Consider the following 27,296-nt stretch of genomic DNA (forward strand, 5'->3'; position numbering starts at 1 on the left):
GATTCTAAGTATTTAGGGTTACAGTTGCTTACAGAAGTTTTAGGGTTTTTTTTCCCCAGAGCCATAGGATAAATTTCCATTTTATTTTATTTACCTGTGTTACTGTACAGTTAGCTGAAAATTCTTCACTGTTGCTTCTTAAATCATAACCACAAACTGCCTTCTGTCCATCTTTCCTCCCAAAATCACTGCTTTTCTGTGCTGCTTGCTCTGGAAAGCAACATTACTTTTACCTGATATGTGCCTGAGGGAGATCTGGCCTTCAGGGATATTACTGTAAAGAATTAAATACACTTGCACTATTCCTTAATCTATTTTCAAATGGTTTTCTATATAATACTTGATGTAGAGCATATTATTTGATTTAAAATACCTTTTTGTGATTTAGATGTTAGAAAGATATCTCAAAAATATTTATAGCAGCAAACTCAGTTTCTTAGTGTTCTCAGTTATACAACTGAATATGCACAGTCTATCAGTTACATTTAAAAAATATTTGTTGCTAACTTGAGAGGATCAGGAAGTTCAGTATTTTAAAAAATGTATACAAACAGAACAATTGACAAGTGGTTAGTTTTATTTTAATTACTCTGTGATTTGAACTACCTTTTGAACCTTAGTGTGTAAAACTATGGAATGGATTATTGAGGGGTACTTATTATCTCAAGTTTACACTTTCAGTGTAAACCAAACTTGTCTTCAAAACAAAAATGTGACTTACAAAAAGAAAGCTGTGCCCGTTTTGCACAGCACAGGTTTCTGAGTGTGCATCTGGTAAGAAGCACTTTTCATCCTGTATGAATTATCAAATGTGTTCTAAAAATAATTTGAAACTAGTGTTTTGAGTCTCTGAATGTGGCTTTTGTACTATTGGACAGTGACATTGGCAAGTGTTAAACAACATCAAGGGCAACTTAGATTGCAAGATAGGTACTTAGGATTGTGCTTTCATACACTTCACTGATTGGTAGTACACTTCACTTTTTTAATGTTGTATTTGGAGGTTTTTTCTCATACTTTTTTTTCATGGAAACCATGGAAACTGTTATTTATAGTAACATGAAGAGGGTGCTGCAATGAAGGTAACGGGGAATCTTTACACTGCTGATTTTACCTGAACATTGTTTCACCCTGTATTATTGATTGGCTTTTTAACATCATTTTCACAAAATTAATATGGTTAACTTGAGAACTTAAAAGACACTACTTCAGAAATTCATGTGATGTCAACTAGTGCAAAGTACATTTTTCTTCTTGTTGAAGACACTCTGCATAGATGGAAAATACACTGTGTGATGCATCTTGTTTGATCTGAATTCTCTCTTAACACTGGGTCTTTGTCTTCTTTTTTTCCCAACAGCAACAGCTGGGATGAGCATGTCTTTGAACTGGTTCTACCCAAAGCCTGTATGGTTGGACATGTGGACTTCAAATTTGTTTTGAATTCAAACATCACCAACATTCCCCAGATTCAAGTGACTTTACTTAAAAATAAAGCTCCAGGCTTAGGGAAAGTCAATGGTAAGAAATAACTTAAGATAACTTTCAGAACATTATTTCTTTTCTTAAACTCATTATTCTCTTTGATAAAAATTGCTTGAAATAGTGTAAGTATTCCAGTTTTACTTATTTCCATTTTACTGTGTTTCTTAGCATCATGGACTGTTTTCACTTACCGTGTTTGAATATAAACAGTTTCAAAATCCTGACATTTATACAAATAAAAGCACATAGCTCAAAAAGATTGAACTCGGTTATTCTGTACTGCTTGAATCCTACAGTCATTAAAAAAATACATTGTCAGTTGTAAATCGTCTTAGAGATTGACTGATAAAACAAGTGGTACTCTTCTAAGGTCTTGGTATATAAAAAAAATTACAATAAATCGTTCCAAATCACAGAAGGAAATTATTTGCCAGTGAGAAAATGACAAGGCTTTTCTTGATGGCAGCAGAAAAAAACTGGCTTGCTTGGGAATTCTCTCATCCTTTGGCTCATTAACTAAGCTCTGTGAAAGCTGCAGTATGATTTCACGTTTTGTTCCTTGCAGCTTTGACAGAGGAGACCAAAGTTAGGAACACTCTTGCCTTGGGAAGACTCTTAACTGGACTGTGCCTCTTACTAGCTCTCAGGGAACCTCTGATGGGGTTGTGTAAATTGAAAAGTCAGTTCTTTGATGTGGAAGAGTTTGTGCCTCCATTGGGATTTTCCTGTGGTAAGAGTGTTCATTGCATATCCTGCTGCCCTGTCTGCTAGGAGAGGAAGATATTATATGCAACACCTACTCTTATTGAGGCATTAATTGGTTATCTTTATCTGGCCACATCTTTTCCAAAAGCTTCTGGGAACTGAGTACTTCAGAGAAATTTTGCTGTCAGATGTTATTAAATTGGTTACTGGATATAACTGGAGAACAGCAAGCATGATCATAAAAGCCCTTTTTTTTTTCCTTTTTCCTATTTTTTTTATTGTTAAGTAAGAGCATCCCAGTTAAACAAGGGTAACAGTGCTGTAAATTTCAAAAATGAATGCAGAGATACCAAAGATCATTGACATGCTTCCAAACAACTTCTCATTCTGTAACATCCCCCAGTGTTTAACAACACAAAATGTGTCCTGGATGTGCTTCCTTTAAATACTGGTTGTTATCCAAGAACAAAATATTCTAGCATAGTAATATTCTTTGTGAAAAGTCAATTCTTTTAGGATACAAGATGGTTTAGATTTAGCAGAAGTGCTAGCTTTGACTGCAGGACAGCAGACAACAGGTGTTCTTTCAGTTTCTTCATTTTTTTAATGCTTGAAGTAAAACCTTAATTTTAACATGTAGCAGAAATTTGTTCTGTCAAATTAAAAGACAGGATAGATAGGCCATGTTGCTCTTCTGAATGGAACCTGCTTTGTTTTCAACCTGAAGTCAGTCCATTTGCAGATCTGGATGTCAGAATTAGTCTGAAAATATTCACATGTGGAACAAAACAGTAGAAGAAAAGCTAAACTCTTTTCCTTAATGCTTCAGTTTTAAATATTTCTGAGCAAAGAGTTTCATAATTTGATAATTCTTTGGAGACTTTTGATTTTGCTGTGAACTAGATTGCCAGAGCTCTCTGTGAATGCTTTTCTGCACAGAACTCTTCCAGAAAATGATAATTCACTTCCTTACATATACTGGAATTTGTTTTTTTCTCTTATAGATAGGGCAGAAAAAGCATGGAATGGGGGGTCAGTTAACCTGGAAAGGACTGGGGAATGTGAGAGTGCCTGCAAGGCAGCCTTGGCAAAGTTTTTTTCTTTTTTATTCAGTAGGATTGAGGAGGCACAACTAACCAACATGTTTCCAAAGTGTGACTGCATTGCAGTTGTTTCCTCCCTTTTTTCAGTTTCTCAAATTTTGGAAAAGGACCTTAGTGACATTTGCCTTTTTAATATGCACTATTGAATAAAGTAATAGGGTACTAATGGTTTCATTATAAGGGAAGACAAACCTAGATAATTTATATCTGTGATGGATCTTAACCAAAATGTTCTAATCCTAGAGAGAAGTAATATTCGGGAGTGTTTGATGGCTCTTGAAAATGTGTAAAAACCTCAGTCTGAAATTCAATTAACTCCCCCCATTCCCTTCTCTCCTTCCATAGGGGGAGGAAGGAACTGAAATTTTAAGATAATGAGACCTAGGGAAGATGTATAGGGGAGAATTTATTCAGTCATTTTTTTGTATGACAGGAACCCTGGAAAGAGTTAAATATACAGTGTGTAGTAATGGGAAGACCAGAGGCATAATTCCTCCTGTTTGGAATTAATGGTTCTGGTGTGGCAGTTATTTCACTGTATATGTTTCTTGTTAATTTGCTTGCATGTCCTCTTCATCTATGATTCATGTGATCCATTAATTGAAAAAAAGGCTGTATTTAAGTATTATCAAAATAATGTTTGGTGTTCAGCGGGACCAATCCAGTTATTTTAAGTTTAAAGTATTTAAAGTTTATGAAACTTTCAGTATTGGAATCTAATTGCTTAGGAGTAATCTGCAGTTGATTATTAGGGGAAAAGAATTTGGGCAACATTAAAGCAAAACAGGCTCTTTAGAGCTCATTTGGATGTATTTTTTTAACTATTTGCTGCAACTTCAGTTCAATCCTAATATGAAAAATGTACCTTTTTATTTTTGTGGTTTTGTATTAGAAATAGTGTTGTGGGCATAAAGCTGATAATTTTGCTATGAAAACTATTGCTTGTGTTTTTCCTGAGCCTTGAGCAGTGTTTGAAATCTTGCTAATATTTTTATTTCCAGAAGCAGCAGTAGATAGACAGATCACATTTCCTTTATCTCCAGCTCTTAATATTGAAGTGGAGAGAAATGGAAAACCAGGACTGGTGGAATTCAATGAAGAAATGCAGTATATGGATGTAGAGGAACCGCAATGTAAGTTTTATTTATCTTGTTATATTTTGTTTAAAGTATGAGCTTTTTTTCTTGTATAGATGATACACTGGAATTCCTCTGCAAAGAATTTTCAGTCATTTAAAATATACTAATTTCTCATCTCCCTTCAAAGTTGTTTCTCTCACTGGTCTGTTTGCTTAATGAGTTGAAAGTTTAACACAAACACACCAAAATAATCCCAAACTACTGAAGAGGTTTGTTTCTTAAAAGCAGATTAGTATTTATTTGAATTTAGAAATAAAGTAGATTGATAGGGCACCTTCCTAACTAAAATTCTTACCCTGTTCCAGCAGTATTTTACTTTGTTTCTTTAGCTAGGTTTAGTATAATTTTTCTTTGCGTACCTGGGCCTGGCTTTTACAGAGGTTGCTACCATAAACAAAATAAAGAACAGCTAAAGAATTCATAACTAGTCCTGTTGACTTTGAGTCACATCACACTGACTGTGCCTGTTTTTATAGCTTTTTGTTAACCAGCACTCTTCCACAAGATCTCTTAGGCTGTGAAAGTCAATAAATAAGAGTGGGTCTGAGTGAGGAGAGCTGCAGACTAAAAATTGTCAGTTGTTGTGATTCAGTATTCTGGATTCTTTTTCTTGTCTTTTTAACAGTCTTACTTTACACTTTCTTTTCACTCATGTTATCAAGCTTATCCTAGAGCATGACTAGAAAGGTCCTTTCCAACCCAAACAGTCTATGATTCTATGACTCCAAGAAAGGTGTTGCAAAGGATGAGGGGAGGAATCAAAGGGGTGATAAAAATGCTGAAAGGAGATGTTTCATGCTGAGAAAGGAGCAGGAGAGATGAGTGAATGATGATTTCAATAGTTTGAATATACCACAGGAGAAACAAATCAGTCTTCTTGTTTTAAATTTAATTATTCATTTTGTTTTGTTTTAAACAGTTCTGTCCTGCTTCAGTAAAGACCGAGTAAGAGTTGTGGATCTATAATATTGGTTCATTATTTCATCAGTTGTATATTTTCTGACTTTGATAAGCTGGTCAACATAGGTATTATCCACAGTATACAGCTGAAAATGGTTTGAAAACTGTCGTTTACCTTTATTGATTTCGCTGGAAAATGTCTAAAAATGAAACTCAAGTAATTTTTGATGTAGAGTTATGTGTATTTAGCAATCAGAGTTTGACATGGTGTATTTTTAATCCATGCAAATGATCAGATTTTGTGACAATTATGGCTAATTCATATCTGTGTTACTCATTTTTTTTAAGGTCTTAGATTGTGTCCATTTCTGGAGGAACACAAGGAAGATATACTTTGCGGTCCAGTATGGCTGGCTACTGGACTTGATCTATCAGGACATGCTGGAATGTTGACACTAACAAGTCCAAAGCTTGTTAAAGGTAAACCAGTTTATTATGCTATGTGCATGAAGTATGTGTGACTAAAGTGCATCTCATACTTCTGTAGTCAGACTTAGGTTTATTTATTTTCACATTGACAAATTTTGCTCTGTAACAGTTTCAAACCGATGATCAAGTACTGTAATTAATATGGTTGAGCTCTGCTTGTGCACTGTATCTGTGAAGTTGAAATCTGTTTACAACTTGCCTTAGTAAACTATGCAAATTCTCCCTCCCTCCCTTTTTTTTCCCCCCACTTTTAGGCATGGCTGGTGGCAAGTATCGTTCATTTTTAATTCATGTTAAAGCAGTGAATGACAGAGGAACAGAAGAAATCTGCAATGGTGGCATTAGACCAGTTGTTAGAATACCACCTCTAAAACCTCAGACTAACAAGGGCCACTCACTTGCTTCGTTGTTGGCAAAAGTTGCAGCAGGCAAGGTAATGAACAGCCAAGGAAGACGTGTGTTAGTTGTAGACTTGGTGTGATTTATGTGATCTGAAAACCAAACAGCTGTTAGGCGAATTAAGATCCATTAAAAAATTGCTTTGTAAACATGACACTGTGTTGACACCTTCAAGAATTAAGAGTTCAACATCTCTTAAGTTGTTTGTTTTGTGCATATTTAGTTGAGAAGGTCTGTTCTGCACTTTCACATTCTGGGCACTTGTTTTTGAAACCTCTGTTTCCCTGAGTATTTTCAGTAGCTGATACGCCTCATCCTCCTACGAAGATGTGTGCGTGTGTATTTTACTCTTGATCATTGTAGTTCTAAGATTGGATGATATGACATACATCTTGAGGATGTTATTAGAATAGTTAGAACATTGTAGATTACTGAACATTATTAAATTTGTAATTAGTGAACAAAACTAGTTTATTTTAATACAATGCTCAAGCTGAGAGATTTTACTGAACGGTTTGCATTTCACTGAACAAGGTATAAAAATTAATCAAAATTAATGTGATTTTTGAATTTTATTTTTTTCCAAAAAAACATCAGGAAAAACCATCTAGCAAAATTGAAGGCACTAATTCTTCAAGAAAATCAGATAATCTGCGAGGCTGTGACTTACTTCAAGAAGTCTCTGTAACAATTCGAAGATTTAAAAAAACTTCAATTTCAAAGGAAAGGTTAGTAGGTGTTATTTAATTCTGAAGAAATATTAGCTTTAGTTACACTTAGCATAAAAAGTTTAGTCCTCAAAATAGCTTGGGTCAAGCCACTGTTTCAAGTTTTCATTTCATAAGCTTATTATGTTTGGAAAATCCTATAAATTATGAGTTAGAGGGCACTGTTCTGTGCAAGCTGTGGTAGAAAAACATCATGCTGGAAATTATATGTTGAGTGATTATTTTGCCTGACTTGAAAAAGCAAATAAGTTTTCTGGGTAAAGCAGATAAATTATCTGGACAGATTTTTTTTAAAGGAAGCATCTTCCCTTTCTATTTCCACATTGTCTGGTTTCTTACAGCAGAGATTATATTTGTCGAAAAGTTTAGAATCAATTATAACTCACAAATTGTTACTCAAAGAAGTGGTTAAAGTCTCTGGATTGGTACTGCAGACCTCAATGCAAACAATATAGTATTTAAAGTGTATTACCAGCTGCCACCCTACAGTGGTGGCACTGACTGTAGTGGGCATAAAGAGGTCAAAGAGGCTGCAAAGAGGTATGTGCAAATGTTTGCTAAAGAGTGTTGTGGATGGCGAAAGTTTGTTTATGTTTAGAAGTTGCTAGACAAGTTAATAGGAGGAAAAAATTCACAGAAGATTACTAGGTATATAGTAAAATAGGAAGTTCTACGAGCAGAAAATAGGAAGATTGGGAATGTGTGCATGGAAGGTATTATATATGCTTGTGTACTGGTTTTACACTTATCTAGGATTCTCTGTTTTGCTGCTCTTATGACAGGATACAAAGCTGGAGGGACACTTTAATGGGAGAATGGCCATATTGGATAATTCTGGTTTTTATCTCCTTCCCCTCCTCCCTAGAGTTCAACGGTGTGCCATGTTACAGTTTTCAGAGTTCCATGAGAAGCTGCTCACCACTCTTTGCAAGAAGACAGACGATGGTCTGAGTACAGAACACTCTCAGAGTCTTGTACTTGACACACTTTGTTGGCTGGCCGGAGTGTATTCAAACGGACCTGGCAGGTAAGGGAGGAATTGTGTTCAGATTATCATGGCTCTTTCTCAGTATCAGTTCACTTAAAAAAAAAAAAAAGTTTTATATGATTTTCTAAAGTATGCAACTTGTTTTTACAGCTCAAAGGAAGGAAATGACAGTTTGCTTTCTAAAACACGTAAATGTGTCTCTGATATTATACGTGTTTGCTTCTTTGAAGCTGGGCGGAGCATAGCTCACAAATGTGCACGATTTCTTGCACTGTGCATCAGGTCAGTGCTAATTATTTACATTTATTTTTATTTATATATTTCTGGCTTATATGTGTTTGGGGGATTTGCATGCAGTCTGAAATGTACAAGCGTGTTTGTTATTGGTGGACATTGAATTCATAAAGCAACAAGATCTGGAAGATCTGTTCAGGAAAAATGTGTTTAGGGTATGACTGCAAAGAACATCAGTCTTTCAGCTTCATCTTCTGGAGGAGATGTCATCCTTGGTTCTTTCTTAAGTAAATGTTAAGTAAATGTATGCATTTCTTTGTAGCAATGGCAGGTGTGACCCGAGTCAGCAGGGGTTTGGATCAGTTCTTCTAAAAGCTTTGCTTGACAATATGCCTCTTTTGCCTGCTGCTGCGACAGGTGGTACGTATGCAATGTTCCTTGTTGTAAATAGACACAGTAGATTTGCTGTTTGGCATGTTTTGTTGGACTCTCTTGTGAGATCAGAATTAGGTAATTGTTCGGTTAGTACAAAATGCTTTTTGGAGTGGTATGGTCAGGTGGTATCCAAGTATGAAGGAGGCATTTGCAGATAGTGGAATTTTAAGCAAATGAGCTTGCTTAAACCAAAATGCCAAGTCTGACATTTCTGGAAGAGCTTAAGTAAGTTTTGCAAGAGTTTTTGAAGGTGTTCAGCAACAACAGATTCTGTTGACATAAGTGATAGTCAAAATTGTCTGTTATTTTTTAAAATTAGAAGATTTATTCCAGGAAGCCTGGCTATCCAAATGATGTCCTACTAGCAGTCCACTTTTGTTTCTTCTGCACCTAAAGGAAATTAACCAAGTTAAATTCCTTCCTTGTCTACATTGCAGAGTAATGGTGTCTTAGCACCTTATTGAAGCTTCTTGAGTGCCAGATGGGATGGGAAGATGACTTTACCCACATATTTGGGGCAGCAAGGCCTGCTTTTCACACTAGGACATTGTTAAATTACTTCCAGCTTGGCATCACCAAGGAGTTTTGCAGAAAAATTAGTTTGCATTCCAAAAGGCTTGGTTGTGCTACCACCCAGGTAGAAACACATAACACACTGCTATAAAGGGTTTGGAATGGATGGGGAGGGAAAAAGAAGGAGGAAGCTGAGATTTGTTTCCATGCAGTACCACCGCAGTGTGCTCACAGAACTGATTTGTAAGTAAACGGTGACTCCAGGAAATACAGATTAAGGAAACAGCAATCAAAAACCAGAGGATAAAAGCAGAAAAAGAGTTGAATCTAGAGCAGGGCTTGGCTCTGATAGGATTGGAACCTCTAGCCTAGCACCTTAATAGATCAAGAGGATTTTGATTGTTGTGGGCTGAAGCAATGAAGGAAGTGTGCAAAGCTGTATCTTGGGAACCTTTTTGCCTTCAGTTATGTGTTAGTTGATAAGACAACTGGAAGTACTTGTGGAAACTAATGATTACAGAATGATTCTGAATTGAAGTCTCTCAAAAAAGAGAAGGGGTAGAATACTTTCTAGTCTGTATTCAGTAACCATTAGATATTTCATTTATCACTTCCATTAATTATCCTTCAAAGTATGCTTTTTCAGTGAAAAATTCATATCATGTTTCACCTGATTTATTTTTTTTTAAATGCAGGATCTGTATACTGGTATTTTGTATTGCTGAATTATGTAAAGGATGAAGATTTGGCAGGATGTAGTACAGCTTGTGCATCATTGCTAACTGCTGTGTCCCGCCAGCTGCAGGATCGCCTAACACCAATGGAAGCATTACTTCAAACAAGGTACTAAGAAATGTGCATGATGTAAACCTGATAGAAACAAACATAAGAATGTGTAATGCCATCCTTTGGTGTTCTGAAAAAGGTTGGGTGTTTTTAAAAAAGATATATTTTGCCATATTTGTTTGAGCAAGGATTAATTTGCTACAGCTCTGGAAAACAGTTTTAACTTGTGCAAAGTTAAAGATGAGTTTAATTGTTAGCTCACATTTTATATCAGCAAATATGTATGTAATGTTTGATGTCTGTGCAATCCTTAAGTTAATATTTATAATTTTTAGTGTAAAAACTAACAAAGCATGTCCTATTTTGAGTATTGGAGGGAATCAAATATACCAAATAGTTTCAGTTCTACAAAACTGTAGTCTCTCTGTAGGCTGACCATACAGTTGATGTATTTCTACTAAAGGACAGGTCTCTAAGTGTAGAGATCTGGAGTAATTTACTGGGAGTGCAGGTGCTTATTTTAAATTATGTATCAATGTAATTTCAGACTGTGATGTTGCATATTTTACGTATTGAACTGATTTGCCACTTAGATTTGTATTTATGTGATGCCTAAAGGAAATCTCTGATGGTTCAGTTTTGTAGCAGTTTCCAAAGCTGCATTATGGGAACATGCTGCTTTTTGACATCTTTTTCAGTTGTGGTTTGGGTGCAAGAGGTTTCCTCAAAGTCAAGTAAGATCAAGGTAGAAGAGGTTTGGTGGAGGTTAGTTCAGAATCCTCAGATAAAATGGTAAATGTAGTAGAAAATGTAGTAAGCAAAGTTTTGGAGGCAGGGAGGATGTTAGGGTTTCTTTGTTGTTGTTGTTTTGTTTTTGGTGTTCTGTTTTGTTTTGTTTTGTTTTTAAAGGACTATAATTCCAAAATACTTGATAAAAACTTATTCTCAGGTGTTATACTTGGATACTTATCATGCTGTCTACTGCATACCCCTTCGTAGTTATTCATTTATTTCACTATCTGTAATCCTTGCAGTTGATCAGAAAACTTATCCCAGCAATAGAAATGGTACCTGGATGATTGGGAATTTTGAACTGAAAAAAGGTTTTGTGTTCTTATGTTGAATTTTCTTTAGAAACCCAATGGAGGAGAAAAATGTGAAAATTACACTTTACATGAGAAATGGCACCTTTCTGTGGGAATTGACTTGTTCCTTCATAAAGATTGCTTCCAAGTACCTTAGCATATCTGAAGTGGAAGGTTTTTTTCCTTTCTAGTTGCCCACTTTTGAATTGGGTACCTGTGATATTTCAGATCACTTAGTGGTGAGCACAAGTGTCTGCATGTCAAGGAAAGATTTCTGAAGTGAGCTTCTGTTCTTGGTATCCTTCAAGCTTAGGGTTTCTGAATGTTTCTAGATGGTGTTTTACTGATTTTTTTTTTTCTTGGAACTAAATTTATATTCTCTTTTAAATTGGTAACCCTATAGTTAGCTTAAGAAAAGCAGCAGACGCATCTGTCTAATTCCTTATTTGATTATTATAGCTCTCTAGCAAGGACTTACTATTTGATTTAATTTACTAATGTAAGCAAAATTTACTGGCCTTTCCTTCATATGTCTACAGATCAAGAGAATACTGTCATTTTAGTTTGGGGGTATGTTTAAGAGAAATTAGTAGGCAGCCATTGCTTTGCCCTTTTTCCCTTCCCTCTCCCTGAGTTGTATTTTATCATATTTGTGTGCGTTTGTGTTGCAGAGTTTATAGTATTGTGCTTTTCCTCTTTCTATTGGTCCCAGGTGCAATAGTCTAACATCTGGTAGTCAGATAAAAGCAGATGTCTAGTTAAAGGATCTTCACATTCATGTTGTCTTCAGGGAGAGTAGTACTCATTTTACTATCATGTGCTGCAATAGAGCAAGTACAACTTGCAAGGATAAGGGCAATTGGGTGTGATACATGATTTGAAGTTCAAAGAACAACCAAAAAAGGGATTTCAGACAGTATTTTAGGCTGTCTTACAACAAAGCAGGTTGATTTGTCTCTAACAAATCTGACAAAATTTTTCCAACTTGTTCTTAAAAGTACCTGATTCGAGTAGTGGTGGAATTTAAATATTCTAAATATTGTAAGGTGTTACACGGCTTAATTATTCTTATCATTAACACTTGAACTGTCTCCTGCTCACATCTAATCTGAAATCTCTCCTGCTGCAACTAAAGCCTTTTAGTGCTTGTGTTGTCCAATTTGGCACATTGGCAATGGAGAGCAGATTGTTTCATTCTTAAAGATTTTGGATGTCCAGGGTTTGTTTGTATCTGGATTGTGTTCTCCAGATCTGTAGTCATTCTTAAAGCGTTTCCTTGAGCTGTTTTCTTTGGTCCTTATCTTCTTTGTATTGTGATACACAAAATCTTAGACATTACTCCAGTTGCATATTCTGAGGAGTTAAGTGGAAGAGGCATTTTGCATACTTTGTATTCATTACTGCGCAGTTGAATAGGGTGATGGGTTTTTAGGTGACATTGTTGATTCATTCTTTGTTTTTTTGTTGATGTAACTTCCATAATCTTTTGAGAAAAGTGTTGCTAATGCAGCTTAAAACTGTGATCATTCCAGCTGAAGGATGGGTAAAAGGCACTATGCTTTCTGGAATCACAGAATATTCTGAGTTGGAAGGAACCTGCAAGGATCATCAAATCCATATCTTAAATGAATGGCCCATACAGGGATCAAACCCTTGACCTTGCATTATTAGCACATGCTCCAACCAGCTAATCTGGGTTGGACAGAATGTATTTAATGCTCTGCTGTACATTCAAATTCTGACTCAACTCTACAAAGCTTACTTAATAAGCCAAACTTTTCATTTAAATCATGCAAGTATTGTGTTAGTGTTGAGCTGACCTATTTATTGAATTTGTAAATCTGAGGTGTAAAACAGGCTGTGAAGGTGCCCCACTGAATTTTGTCTGAGCATTTTTGTGTGTTTTAGTGGCCACTTTGCTTACGAAACAGGGTCAGGCAGCTAACAGGTCAGTCTTGTCAGATGTGCCCTATGCACTGGTCCTGTCCAATGCATGCTTGTAGAGAGCAACCAAGTCTCTTTTGTGTTGTTCTTAGTATAAAGCTGTCATCTTAAATTTGCTACTTTCTAAGTAACTTGGTTGGGAAATGTACATGAAATGGGTTGAACTGTAATTCTCACATGATCTGTAGCAATTATTGCCCTTTTGTAACATCATTCATCATTTTCTTACTAATTACAGTCATAGTATTTTGTGGCACAAAAACATTGAGTTGATGTGGAAGCATTTTAACATTCACAGAAGTCTGGTATCTGTTCTACCTTGCTGCTGGTGTTGTATTCATGTAGACATTTACAGATTTGTGACTACCTGATCTAAAAAGACATGTAAACACTCCAGCCTTATCAGCCCCCTGTTGGGGTCTTTCCTCACTTGCTAAAGATAAGAAGAAACTGCTTGGAGGCAGAGGGAAAAGGCAGAAAAACTTACTGTCCCTGCTGGTGTGTTTGTGGAAATATTTCATATTTCTTCTGTCTCTTGCCAGTCAAGGTACAGAGTCTTGTTTCTCACTTTTGTATCTACACAGGTGTTCTTTCTTTCCTGCTTAGTAATTTGGCCTGATTTCCATTTTTTTCCTCTTGTCAGTTGCTGGTAATAGGTATTGGTACACAAAACCAAACAAAACAAACAAACAACCCCCCCAAATAAAAATAAAAATTAAAAAAACAAAACAAAAACCAAAACAAACAAGCAAACAAAAACAAACAAACAAACAAAACCAACAAAAAACCCAACAAACCAACACTGATTTTGATACTACTTTGGATTTTCCTTTTTCTTGGCTTATAAAACCTTAATTGATTTGGGACCACCCTCTTACCTGAGTGATGGTTCTATAAGTTTTCCCCTGCAGCACTGTCAGAGTAAATGTTACGAGTTTTCTTCTGTTGAGATATTTATTGCAAGCATTGATTGGTGTGCCTAGCAGCATTTCCTTTCAAATTTTTGCTTCAGCTGAAAGAACAAGCTGAGGTGGAATTTCTTTTGCTGTTTTGGAATGGTACTGTGCTTTTATTGACTTCAGACAAATGTCTGATTTACCATGTGGAGGCATGTGTATTGTGGCTAATTGTCTAAGGCTTGTAGTTCTAGTTTCCATGTCTGAGTGTGATTGTACATCATGTTTCCAGGACTACATCTTCAAAACTATTTAGTAACATGATAAACTGTTTGAAAAGGCCATGTAATAAGTTAGTTTAATGAAGTATAAGTAAATGATAATTTCTAAGATACGAATATAATAAATCCTGGTGATGAAATACTGGGCCTTTTTCTGTAAATTATTTTATATGAATTCTTATTGTTTGAATAGTGCTGTTTGTCTTACTCCATTTGCAGATATGGATTATATAGTTCACCTTTTGATCCAGTTCTGTTTGATCTGGAAATATGTGGCTCTTCTTGTAAAAATGTATACAACAGCAGCATTGGAGTACAGTCGGATGAAATCGATTTGTCTGATGTTCTGTCAGGTACGTATGTTTAGCAGTAATCTATTGGGGAAGAGCTGATAAATCTCTCTGTTATACTGTTTTCCCTCGGTGAAGATTTGGTTTTATAGTTCCCATCTGTTTCATAGCTGTGCAGCCAAGCTGAAGTTGAAGGTAGTCTCTTGCTTCCTGATATCTTCTATATTTCCTTGGCCTTAGGGCAAGGAAAAAGTCTCTTTCTGGAATCTGTTATTTTCTTACCCTGTAGAATATCTAAGGTAGAGATAAAACAGAAAGGCTACTCTCATTCCCTGGGTCAGAGTCATCTAGTAAGCATCTGTCACCTCTTTGGAGTAGCTTCCTTGAGATGTGTTATTATTCATTTAAACTAGCAACACTTACGGAGGTAGGGAAACCTAAATGAATTTTCCCAAAGTTGGGAAGCTGCTATATGGCATTCCTCTACTTACATATTACATGTTTGATGGGTATTTTTTCTGCTTCAGAGGCATTAAAATACCTTAAAAGCATATTTGTATCTATCCTCTCAGGTTAGCTTGTAAGTGAATCTTTAGGCCATGGAATGTCCAAAGAATTAGATAATTTTTACCTGTCAGGAAATTCTTTTTATAGCAAGCATATTCATCCTTCATAGTGACTCCTTTCCTTTTCTTGTATACTATTGTCCTTCTCCTTCCCATGTCTCCCTCCATACAACTGTGTGAACTTCTTAGGAAATCGATTAACAGTCTAGTTTTTATTCTAAATTGGTGTATGATCTTAGTTGGTCTGACAGTTTCTTCCTCTTCCTTTGTAGTAACATCAATGTATTTTTGCGAGCTAATTTGCTTTCAATGTAGAAAGAATAGAACATCCATGTATAATTTATCTCTGGAATTAAGAAGGTTAGACTACATTTCTGTTGTCACATTTGATAGTTTGACTTATTAATATACTCTGTTAAGATTTGGCAGCATTATCCTTTTTAAAATACACTTCGGTTTATGTTGTGGATGTGATAATGTTAAGGTTTTTGTTCCACAACATGAACTAATAAAATATGTAGATTATGTTTAGCTGTCCCTTTCAACACTTCATGACTTGAAATGTCGCTATCAAGAAAACATTGCCTGATTATGCAGATACTTGTTTCTCTTTCAGGAAATGGGAAAATAGGTAGCTGTGCAGCTGCTGAAGGTAGTTTTACTTCCCTTACTGGACTTCTGGAAGTTGAACCTCTGCACTTTACCTGTGTTTCAACAAGTGATGGAACTAGAATAGAAAGGGACGATGCAAGTACGTTTACTGGTATATACAATTTTTCTTTTTTTTCTACTTAACGTTGTTCCACAATATATTTTTCATTGGACATAAAAACACTGTTTGACAAACAGATTGCCTGTAGTTTTGCAAGTGTTGAAATATTTTGTTTGTACATGGGTTTTTTAAGTAGTTGCTATATGTGAAGTTAAACTTCTTGGAGCTTAACAAACAAACTGGATTAAAAATGTATTAATTTGAATCAATTTGTTTCTGTCAGAGAGTATAACATACAAGCTTACATCTTTACCTTACAGCCTTATGTGATGGAAGAATTCCGGAGCATGAGGTGGCTTTTCTGTAGTCCAAGTGTTGCATGTATGACCAGTGTGAATAATCTATAAGCCACATACTTTGTAAATCAAGATGGTATTACTTTATAGCAAGAACTAGATAAAAGGAGATATTTCTCGTTTTTACATTGCTCTGAACAATTAATAAGGAATTAAATGTTTTACAATTTCTACATACATGTTTTGTTTTGTTTTGTTTGTTTCATGCCAGTGAGTACCTTTGGGGTTACCCCAGCAGTTGGTGGCCTCTCTTCTGGAACGGTTGGGGAAGCCTCGACAGCACTGAGCTCAGCAGCCCAGGTAGCTTTGCAGTCTCTCTCTCATGCAATGGCCTCAGCCGAGCAACAGCTCCAGGTGCTGCAAGAGAAACAGCAGCAGCTTTTGAAGCTTCAGCAACAGGTTGGAGGCTATTTGGCTATATTTTAGTGCTGTCTCTAAACTTCGAAAGCTGACAAAGTAGTTGCAAAACTAGTTGCCTTTTTTTTTTTTTCTTCTTTTTTTCTCCATAGTGTATTTGAGGAAGGAACAGCTCTGCACTCTGGATCACTGTTATTAAACAAAGTTCTGAGAGTGTCTCCCATGCTGCTTTGGTCTTTCAGGCTTATTTTTTGTGTATTTTGAGGGTGGGTTGGGAGTTTGTAATCAAAACTAAATCTTAATGTGTAAGTATATCAGTCTGAATTTGAAAAAGCCCACTGAAATGAAAAGGACAGTTGCTGACACAGCAAAGTACCCGTCATAAAGCCGTTGTCAGTATGAGGCTTGGCTGTGTCGGCTCTACTTTGCTGATCAGTGGTAGGGGTTTTATTATTTTTTTGATTACTCCAGTTGATTACTCATGTTCCTCAGCAAGTGAGTCAAATTAAATAGAGTTTAATTTTTCAGCTTGTAGTTGGACATCTAACATGGCTATGTTGAAAGGAGCTTAGGTTTATTAAATCTAGTTGTATAATAAAAGTCAAATTAGTGGCTCAGTACTACTCCTGTGTTCACAAGCAGTATTATCTGCTACATACTCTGCTTTCATTTTCCCCACAGAAAGCTAAACTGGAAGCAAAATTGCATCAGACAACAGCGGCAGCGGCAGCAGCAGCATCAGCAGTTGGTCCTGTTCACAACTCTGTGCCTTCTAATCCAGTAGCAGCCCCAGGGTTCTTCATTCATCCTTCAGATGTCATTCCACCCACACCAAAAACAACTCCTCTCTTCATGACTCCACCTTTGACTCCACCTAATGAAGCAGTTTCTGCTGTTATTAGTGCTGAGCTTGCTCAACTTTTCCCTGGTTCAGTCATTGACCCCCCAACAGTTAACCTTGCAGCACATAACAAAAATACAAGCAAGTCTAGAACGGTAATTATTTTCATTTATTTTTCTCAGAGAAACAAGATGCTGTAAGCATTACCAGGGTCTTAATTTGTACTTGAGTGCTAGTAAATACCTGTTTATTTGGGTGAGATGTGAAAACTATATCACTAAATTTAGACAATATGAAAAGATATGTTATAGTACCTCAAATGGTTTCTCTTAATTAGAGCTATCTTAACTGTATAAGGAGTTATTAATTCTTTGAATATATTTTGATGGTTCATGCTCAAATCTAAATGTAGTGAGGTGTTGTCAAAATTGTACATATTTAAATCACAAGAGGTTTTCTTACAGTCTTTTGTAGAGAACAACTCATTATAAATGTGTAGATTTTAATCACTTAATTTTACTGATGTTTTTCCACTCTTCAGAATCCACTTGGATCTGGTCTTGCTCTTGCAATATCTCACGCTTCACACTTTCTTCAGCCTCCACCTCATCAGTCAATTATTATAGAGCGAATGCACTCAGGTAAAACCACAATTCCTAATAATTATTTTGACACATTTTCTATTAAGAAATGGAATATTTTCTGGGGCTTTAATGTAAGTTGCTTAGCTACAGTCTCACTTGGCTTTCCAGAGAAAAGATATTTCTCAGTTTATATTCTGTCATATCTGGAGGTTTAAGACCCAGCATTTGGTGACAGTTGAAAAATCCTGGGGGCTTGGGGAATATGTTGGTTCTCTGGACAAAGCACCTGTTCTGAAATAGTGCATAAAAAGCAAAAAAAGTTTATTAAATTGAAGCCAGAATTTTCTTCTCCAAGTGTGCAAGCTGTAGTGAGAGTTTCTGAGATGGAGCAGGTATTTTTAGCCTCAAATATACAAATACACCTTTTAAACAATATATAAACAATGGCTTTATGGTTGGAGAAGTAGCATCTCTTCACTGGTTAGCATACACTGGTTTTTTAGGCAACCGTGTGTTTTTCCTCTAGGAGCAAGAAGATTTGTGACCTTGGATTTTGGAAGACCTATATTACTGACGGATGTATTGATTCCCACTTGTGGAGATTTGGCTTCTTTGTCAATTGACATCTGGACTTTAGGAGAAGAAGTGGATGGGAGGCGACTGGTAGTTGCTACTGACATTAGCACACACTCACTTATTTTACATGACTTGTTGCCACCCCCAGTTTGCAGGTTTATGAAGGTAAAAACAAACTGAATTATCTATCTTTTAAAGTCTTGACATTTATTACTATGTGAACTTTCACTTAAGCTCTCTTCAGACCAAACTTTACTTGGCTATAACCTTTTGATGTGTTTTTGACTTGGTGTTTATTTTACCTGTTTCGTTACAATTGTGTTACAAGGTAGTTGCATTCTCTTTCAGATCACTGTTATTGGTCGCTACGGCAGCACAAATGCCAGAGCAAAAATCCCATTAGGATTTTACTATGGCCATACCTATATATTACCCTTTGAAAATGAGCTGAAACTAATGCACGATCCCCTCAGAGGAGAAGGTGAAGCTGCAAATCAGCCTGAGATTGACCAACATTTGGCAATGATGGTTGCATTGCAAGAAGACATACAGTGCAGGTTAGAAGAAAAAAATGTGGATTTACTAGTTCTTTTGATGTAAAACACTGGGATATAATAATGTTACAGATCTTTTTTCTTCCCATTATATTCTTCAGACCAAAGAAAACTCTGCCTATGTTGGAGGGTTGTTGCAGTCAATATCTTTGTAGCAGTAACAAAGACTGCACTTTTTTTTTTTCAGTGTCTGTTTTAACAGTGCATTCAAAATGGACCAGAAGCTATCTTCTGACAGGGTGACTGTCAAATATATTGCTGTTTGCTAATGTGTATTGAATTGTGTTCTTCGAATATTTCCCTTTAGGTACAATTTGGCATGTCATCGGTTAGAAATTCTTCTGCAGAGTATTGACCTGCCACCACTCAATAGTGCTAACAATGCCCAGTACTTTTTGAGAAAACCAGACAAAGCAGTAGAAGAAGATAGCAGAGTATTTTCTGCTTACCAGGATTGCATTCAGCTACAGCTTCAACTCAACTTGGCTCACCATGCTGTTCAGAGGCTCAAAGTAGCTTTAGGTGCAAGCAGGAAAACTCTCAAGGAGCAATCTGATCCAAAAGAGTTGATTCAGATGTCATCCACAGAACAGTTACGCACCATCATTAGATACTTACTGGATACTTTGCTTAGTTTGCTTCATTCTTCCAATGGTTAGTATTTTTTTGAGGTTTTATTGCTTGTCATGTTTTAGAAACAATTTACAAGTATTTCTATTTCTTGAGCTATACTTTCCTACTGTAAATCTTTTGAACTATATTTAGATGTAGAATCATAGAAATGTATAATTGCATTTGAGTTGGAAGGGATGTTAAAGACCATCTAGCTCCAACACCCTGCGATGGGCAGGGACATCTACTAGGCAGGTTGCTCAAAGCTACATCTACTATGATTTTAGTAGCTGGTAACATAAGTGTACAGTTTCATCAGTGGCACCAAGCTGACTTAACCACTTTCCAAAAAATATAGGAGAAGGTGTCAAGGTCCTTCTCCCTTTTCTGTAGTCCTGGCTGCATATTCCTTTGTTCAGATAGTCACATGATCCTTCTGTGGGTTGATCCAGTTTGCTGAAGTAACAAAAAACTGCTCAGGCAGAATAGTCATGTTGTTTTCATAAGTAGAATCACCTTGTGGAAGGATCTGTAAGCATTGAAGCATTTGCAGCACTAGAGATTGATTAGGCAGTTAGAAGTGGGCAGGGGAAGTAGAAATTGCCTCGAGGAGGATGGTGGGGGGGAATTCATAAAACCAGTATCTCTACTCAGTTCATGATTTTTTAATATCCAGTAAAGATTTTTATCTCCTAAGCTTGTCATTGAAATAATTCTTGGAGAATTGAAATTGAAAAGTCTTAGTAGGAGTAGTGGGTTTTTTGTTTTGATTTAGTTTTCTTTTTGCTTTTTTTGCTGTCTTGTAATTTTCTGTGCCAGTTTGTTCTTAAGTGTGGTGATGGTTTGGTTTTTGCTTTGTGTAGACTCGGGGTGGAGGGTATTTCCACTGACATGGAATTGATTTGGTTTTGACCAAATGGCCTGGTCTTTGAGTTACCTGCAAATTACCATCTCCCCATGTATTCCCTCCTTTCCTCCTGTGCCATTTAGTCAAATCCTAGTCATTTAAAAACCTTACTGCAAACTTTTTGTTGCTATGTTTTCGAGTCACTGTCTCTTTAAACATAGTTGCTCTTTTTTCTTAAAGGACACTCGGTTCCTGTGGTTCTGCAAAGTACTTTTCATGCTCAAGCTTGTGAAGAGTTATTTAAACACCTGTGTATTAGTGGAACCCCAAAGATACGATTGCATACTGGCCTTCTGCTTGTTCAGCTCTGTGGAGGAGAAAGGTGGTGGGGTCAGTTTCTCTCAAACGTCCTGCAGGAATTATACAATTCAGAACAACTTCTCATTTTCCCACAGGACAGGTAAGATATAAGTGTATATTGATAAGTTACCTGTGGATCACTGAAGTAATTTTGTTGTTCATAACTTAACATTGGAATTGACAAAATATGACTGAAGGATACTTATCCATCATTTTCATTGATTTAAGAAATAGACCCAAAAAAGTATTACAAATGATAAATGTCTGATTGCAGTTATTTATTTCACCTATTTGGTGCTTGCACTACAATAAGTTCCTGGTTTTCCTTACTTGGAGATCTTTGCATACCTAGCAGGATTGCTCCCAAGTGTCAAAACTGGCGTCCTCCTTTATCAAGTTTAAATGTACCCTCATCATAGAGCTGCTCTTCTACTGCATTTGGAAGTAGGATTGAGGCTGGAAGGTACACTGTTAGCATTTAATGCAAAAGATTACACTGAGATAAGAGAAGCATGTGTAGAGTTGAGCACTGAATGTTAGATGTATTGGTTATTTCAGAGTATTGATTGAGGTATTTGATATTTTAAACATTAGCATTTTGTTTTAATCAGACATAGTTGCTGTTCTGTGTCTTTTTACCTTCTTTGGACAGCAACATTTATATTTTCATATTTTTTTAAAATTAATTAATTCAAGGATATAAGAATACATGGATTTAATTATCTGTCCCAGCTATTCAGTAATATGTAATAGCAAATGAAATGGATGAGATCTTGTTTTGGGTGTGGAAGGCTCTGCTGGCCTCTTGAGGGTGAAAGAGAAAATGTTCACCCTAAAATGCTGCATTAACCTTAAAACAATAGGATGTGAAATCCAGTTCACTTGCTGGGCCTCAGTACTGCTTTCTGTAGCAATTTGTGTCTCAGATGAAAGACTAGGACAATATTGTTCTGTAAGGGGTGTTTCAGAATATTACTGAATCTGAAAAGGAGATAAAATCTTAAATATGTAAATTTTATTTTTAGGGTCTTCATGTTGCTTTCTTGCATTGGCCAAAGATCGCTTAGCAACAGTGGTGTTTTAGAAAGTTTACTTAATCTCCTGGATAACCTGCTGTCACCACTGCAACCTCATTTACCTGTGCACAGAAGAACTGAAGGTAGCCCTCTAATTTGGGAAACTATTTTCATATTAATTCTAAGCTAGAAAATTGAGAGACTAACTCACAGTTTTTGGTGTAATAAAAGAAGAAATTGCTTGTTTACTTATATTTCCAAAACACAGTTGTCTTTCAAAATGTGATGAATCTTCTTGTTCTTTAGGTGGTCAAAGAGATTCCTCCCCCATCCCATTTAAATCTGAACAAAATCTATTTGATTGATTTTAGTTCAGTTAGGAAACTTTGACAGAGTGTGGGGAGCATCCAATGTGTAGACAGCTCTAGTGACTTTGGAATTTAACATTTTGGAAAGAAATAGTCCTTTTTGCTCATGAGATCCTTTCTAAGTTTCAAGCTTTTGAGGTGAAACAGAGATATGAAGACAACTTTGTTAGGTGTATCTATATGGTTTCTGCAAGCTACATGGAGTTTGGGTTTTTTTTTGGTGATTATGAGGAATTTACATTTTTTTGACCCCAAAAAATTACTGAAGTTATAGTCTTCGAACTCGATTTTCTTTGGGTGTTTTCTTAACCACCTCGAGGTTGAACCAAAGTCTTACTTTTAAAAACATCCCACTGTAGGCTACTTCATTTGTTATGTGTATGTAGCGGAGCCTCACAGAAGATACATTGTTTAAAATTCTTAGCCTTGTGAAGTCTGTAGATACCAGCTGAGACTCTGTCCTTACTTTTACTTTGTCTCCTGATGTAAACAAACATACAGCTGGTGTCAGAAGCTGTCCTATTGCTTTCCACTGGTCTACCCTGTACTTTCTCTATCATGGCCATATCCTGCTATAGTCTCTAACTAGTTTGAGGCAAACCCAAGCTTACATCTCCTCTACCTCTGTTTGCACTCTCCCCACAGCTTCCAATTCCTTTCATAGCTCTTGCCTTACTAGTTGTCCTCATGGAGGACTTTAGGAAGCAGAGGTAACTGATACTTCAGAGCTTTGTTTGCTGGTCTTCCAGCTTCCTTCCTCCTGGACAGTACAGGTGAGTACTAGGGCAATATTATGTGTGGCGGAAGCATCAGGTATGGCAGAAGAAATTCCTGTTTGAGAACTATCACACATAACTAAGGGTCAGAGGGTGAAAACTTGTTGGGGAAAAAGTCAAAAAACAAAGGACAATCAGAGCGAGAGGTGAGTGTTGTGGGTGGAGAGAAGTTGAAAAGTTTGAGAGACACTTGGAGGGAGAGAAGTTGAGAATTTCTTTTTTTTTTTTTTTTTTGTGAGATATGAAAAGAAATACTCTTGTTTAAAGTCAAGTATGAAAAGGTATGTACTTCACTCTGCAGCAGTCTCCTTTCTTTTTATTCTGCCAACTAGAAAGGTGTGTAGTAATCACCACTGCTCCTCATTTCTGTTCTTGCAATTTAGTCCTGTTCCTGTTCAGGTCCTGTTATGGACCTACCTGTTCGGGTTCTTCCTCTGCCTGCTTGGGGTGGGCTGTTTTCTGTCAGTGTGATCAGGAAACTGGAATTAACAGGTCGGGCTGCATCCTATTGCTTGGATGCCAGCTACATGTGATTTTGGACAAGTCGTTTCTGGGCCTTAGTTTTCTTGTTTGGTCTGGACTGAATAATAGTTTGAGTTAATTAGACTTTTTTGAAGTCAGTGCATGAAAAGCACAGTGTAGTTAAACGTGGCTCAGCATGCAGCACAGGTATGAAAATGTGCATTAAACCTCTAGTACTGGTGTCCTTGCTGTATTGACATTATGTAGAAGTATTGCATTTGCATAATGACTGTAATTAAGTGGTCATTATTTGTAGGTTTCTGGTCTTTGTTGAGCACTCATGAGTTCACTTTAGAACTGTTCATTTAGACTTTTCCACACACACAAAGATTTTTCTTGAACAATGTGCAAGATCTGGTTTTTTCCCTTCTGCCCGTACAAAACCACAGCATTTGAAGTGTGGGACTGGAGTAGGCAATAGCCAGTCATTAATTAATCATCAGCGTGGTTAATCTAGTCTGAACTCAGTCTTGGCTTTCCTGCATCTTAGTCAAGTGGCTACGTGGAAATACGCTAATAAAGGAATAAAACTTAAGGTATTTGTGTGCACGGTTGTAACTGTCTTGTTGGAGCCCTGGTTGATGGAGGAATTACACACTATGGAATTTGAGACATCTGGTTTATGTACTTTAATGCAAATAACTGTCATTGTGCATTTTGTATTTAGGAAATTTAGACATAATTTTTGACTTTTTTGAAAAAATGCTGCTTAATTTTTAGCTTGAATAGTAGAGATGAGGCTTTTGACTTCTGACTTCATCAAACTGAGAGAACAGTGATATTTTGTTTTGCATCTAAGTTTTATGCTGAATGTTTGGTTTTTCCCCTCATTTTTGAGTGCTCAGATTCTTATCCTCTTTAAAAACAAAAAAAAGAGGGGAGTGGCCTAGTAAAGTATGTGTGAAGTTTATTATGGCTTCAAATTAAGACTCTCAAATCTGCTTATTTTGAAGGAGTTTTAGACATTCCCATGATCAGTTGGGTTGTAATGCTGGTGTCCAGACTACTGGATTATGTAGCTACTGTTGAAGATGAAGCAGCCACAGCCAAGAAACCTCTGAATGGAAAAGAGAGAGAACGATTTTTGACAGGTATATCACACTTATTATCAAAACTTACTTCTATGAGTATTGCTTTAGGAACTGTTCAAATACTAAAAATGTATTTTCAATTCACTTGAAAAATGAGATTTTAAAAATGGATTTTATGATAATTTTATTTACACTCTTATCTGCTTCTTTGCATTCCCTTCTCATTAGAAATACAATTTCTTTCATTTTTTTAAGGAAAAAAAAAGCAGGATAGATTTTTGGGTTGTAAAATGTCTGTATATTGTCCTGTGGCTGTGGACTATACAACTGAGAGAGTTGAAACACTTTGTAGTGTTAGAAAGGGCAACAGTATGACTTCATACTGTTTTGGTATTTGTATCCAGTATTTTTAAGTGCATTTTTTGTTTGGTTTGTTGTTGTTATTGTGCTGATTAGGTATGGTTTTCTTTGAACATCTTTTCTAAAAATAAAAACATAAAGTTTTTATGTTATGAAGCTGTTCAGATATTTTTATTTAGGACAGTCTTGCTAACCTCCATATATTTTTTAAGAATAATGAAAACAACATGGTACCACTGCATTTTAAAATCACACAGAAATATTACTGTCAGGGGTGATAATTGCATAACGCTAAGAGAGTTAGATTTTGTTTGTTTTGCTAGTATTTAGTTTATTGAGATGCTAACCATTGCTGAAACACAAAGACTTTTCTCTGGAGTTAAGTGAGATTTAATAAGATGGATTAATATATCCTTTTTTTTTTCTATTTGCATTAGGAAACCAGTGGAGTTTTATAAACAATAGCCTTCACACTCAGAGTCTGAGCAGATCTACTAAAGGCAACAGTAGCCTAGATAGACTGTATTCCCGAAAGATCAGAAAACAGCTTGTGCATCATAAACAGGTGACTTCCAGCACGGTAGTGGCTATTTTCACATAAGTATATATTATTTACAGGATTTGTCATTTCTAGAATGAACAGCTTTGGCCTTGGGACTCATTCAGCCTTGCTTTTGCATTGGTCTGGTTCTGTAGCTAAAGGCTGCCTAACTTCTTTGACATTTGTCTTAAACCATGGGGCATGGGATCTACTGGAAGAACAAATGTTGGACTGTACTGTTGCACTCTGTGACCCATATTAGACAATAATGTACTTTCTAAATATGAGTACACCTGAGTGCAAGTACCTAAGCTGTGATTTAAAAGTATTTTAAAAGCTCAAGTTACAATTCAAACTGAAGATTGCTATCATATGAACATATACTGATCCTTTTAACATCTTATTACTTAAGTTTTCATTTATTCCTATTAACATTTTCTTTTAGCAACTTAACTTATTAAAAGCAAAACAGAAGGCTTTGGTGGAACAGATGGAAAAAGAGAAAATACAAAGCAACAAAGGATCATCATACAAACTTTTAGTAGAACAGGCAAAACTAAAGCAGGCTACTTCAAAGGTATGATTGTAACTGACTTCTTGTCCTTTGTGTGAAAAGACCTGTTCCTGCAAAGTCATTTTTGTCCTTACTATAAAAAATTGTTTCGTCATGGCTGCTATCAGGTATATTCTAATACTGAAAACAGCAGCCATCTAGAAATTTACTGCTCTGTGAAAAACAGTTTATCCTTCTGCAGGGGTTTTTTAGGTAGTCGTGGCCAAAATCACTAATAAACTTGTAGCTTTGGGAATGCCAGTCATGTCATTAAACTTTGGATGACATGCACCAATGAAAACGTAAAATAATACTTTATATGGCTAGCTTTTATGCTTGATGCTCTTCTGGATGCTTTTCTGGTTGAGTAATGAGAAAATAATCATGCCTATGTCTCCCCAAACTAATAAATATTACTTTTGAGAATGTTTTTTGAACTTTCTCATAAGCTTCATAGCTTCCTAAAAGTACTTGCTGCTTAAGTTATGGCATGTTGCAGTAAGCCCCAGGTACTGAGTGTGGATGTAGTAGTTAAAGAATTATGAGATGAGGTGCTGAAATTTAGGGATTTGTGGAGATGACAATATGGACTTTGCAAGGAACACAAAAAATGTATAAATCTTTCTGGCTACCAAACTGAGATATCTCTTTAAATATTTACTCACTAGTTTCAGTAGTACTCATGTCTGGTAGGATGACTGAAAGTAGGTCTATGGAAAGAGATTATAGTGTTGGACCTTACAGGCAATCTAAAGGGAAATCTTACAACAATTTCCAGTAAAGATGGGGAAAAAAAATAAACAGTAGCATAAAAATAAGCCCTAAGTTTTCACTAACCATGCTTGTGTTCTTTCCTGCACTGTCTTTTGCTTTATTCCAGCAGGTTATATCCACTGGTGGCCCCCTTGAGCCACTGGCTGAACTATGCTGTCCAGATATTTAAATTTCACTTTATAGCTGCTATGTTGCATCAAAAAAACATATGGAACTAAAGAACTTTTCCCTTACCATTTCTTAACTTCTAGTTATGGTATTACCATATACTTGATAGCTATGTTTCATGCAGGTTTTGCTCTTTCACCTACTAATGACTTTCAGTTGTGACAAGCTGTGAGTAATTTAAAACATGTACTGTATTTAGGAGAAAACCAAAACCATTGTGTTAGTAAACAGCTCTTTCTTCGGTCTCCTTCAGTAGCTCCTTCTCAAGTGAGACTGTAAGAGGCATTTGTGTCATCTAATAACTGCTAGTGCAGCTGATACCATGAGCTGAGCTGCTAAATGTATGCCCTTGGTGCATGAGAGGAGTAATAAAAGCACCTTCTTTTCTCCCTTAAATTTGTAGGCCCTCTGTCGAAAGGTTG

The 27,296-nt window shown here is 36.2% G+C and overlaps 1 protein-coding gene across 9 annotated transcripts in view; it reads left to right on the forward strand.

The window, feature by feature from the left end:
- BIRC6 (baculoviral IAP repeat containing 6) overlaps positions 1 to 27,296 on the forward strand; it is a 172,113-nt gene that overhangs the window by 42,920 nt on the left and 101,897 nt on the right. For 3 of the 9 annotated variants that reach the window (XM_051783015.1, XM_051783011.1, XM_051783006.1), the window contains exons 13-34: positions 1,361 to 1,521; positions 4,295 to 4,426; positions 5,681 to 5,812; positions 6,076 to 6,254; positions 6,818 to 6,948; positions 7,814 to 7,975; positions 8,087 to 8,218; positions 8,493 to 8,590; positions 9,814 to 9,961; positions 14,330 to 14,463; positions 15,583 to 15,729; positions 16,246 to 16,433; positions 17,073 to 17,387; positions 17,774 to 17,873; positions 18,343 to 18,557; positions 18,741 to 18,949; positions 19,254 to 19,600; positions 20,646 to 20,865; positions 21,791 to 21,924; positions 24,401 to 24,538; positions 25,276 to 25,418; positions 25,825 to 25,956. In XM_051783015.1, the coding sequence (XP_051638975.1) occupies positions 1,361 to 1,521; positions 4,295 to 4,426; positions 5,681 to 5,812; positions 6,076 to 6,254; positions 6,818 to 6,948; positions 7,814 to 7,975; positions 8,087 to 8,218; positions 8,493 to 8,590; positions 9,814 to 9,961; positions 14,330 to 14,463; positions 15,583 to 15,729; positions 16,246 to 16,433; positions 17,073 to 17,387; positions 17,774 to 17,873; positions 18,343 to 18,557; positions 18,741 to 18,949; positions 19,254 to 19,600; positions 20,646 to 20,865; positions 21,791 to 21,924; positions 24,401 to 24,538; positions 25,276 to 25,418; positions 25,825 to 25,956 (3,697 nt within the window). The remainder of the gene's footprint in view (positions 1 to 1,360; positions 1,522 to 4,294; positions 4,427 to 5,680; positions 5,813 to 6,075; positions 6,255 to 6,817; positions 6,949 to 7,813; positions 7,976 to 8,086; positions 8,219 to 8,492; positions 8,591 to 9,813; positions 9,962 to 14,329; positions 14,464 to 15,582; positions 15,730 to 16,245; positions 16,434 to 17,072; positions 17,388 to 17,773; positions 17,874 to 18,342; positions 18,558 to 18,740; positions 18,950 to 19,253; positions 19,601 to 20,645; positions 20,866 to 21,790; positions 21,925 to 24,400; positions 24,539 to 25,275; positions 25,419 to 25,824; positions 25,957 to 27,296) is intronic. The other 6 variants (XM_051783012.1, XM_051783013.1, XM_051783008.1 and 3 more) reach the window with 6 other exon arrangements.

Source organism: Manacus candei, unplaced genomic scaffold (genome assembly GCF_025592945.1).
Source record: "Manacus candei isolate 608988 ecotype Guabito, Panama unplaced genomic scaffold, ASM2559294v1 h1tg000017l, whole genome shotgun sequence".
Taxonomy (NCBI): domain Eukaryota; kingdom Metazoa; phylum Chordata; class Aves; order Passeriformes; family Pipridae; genus Manacus; species Manacus candei.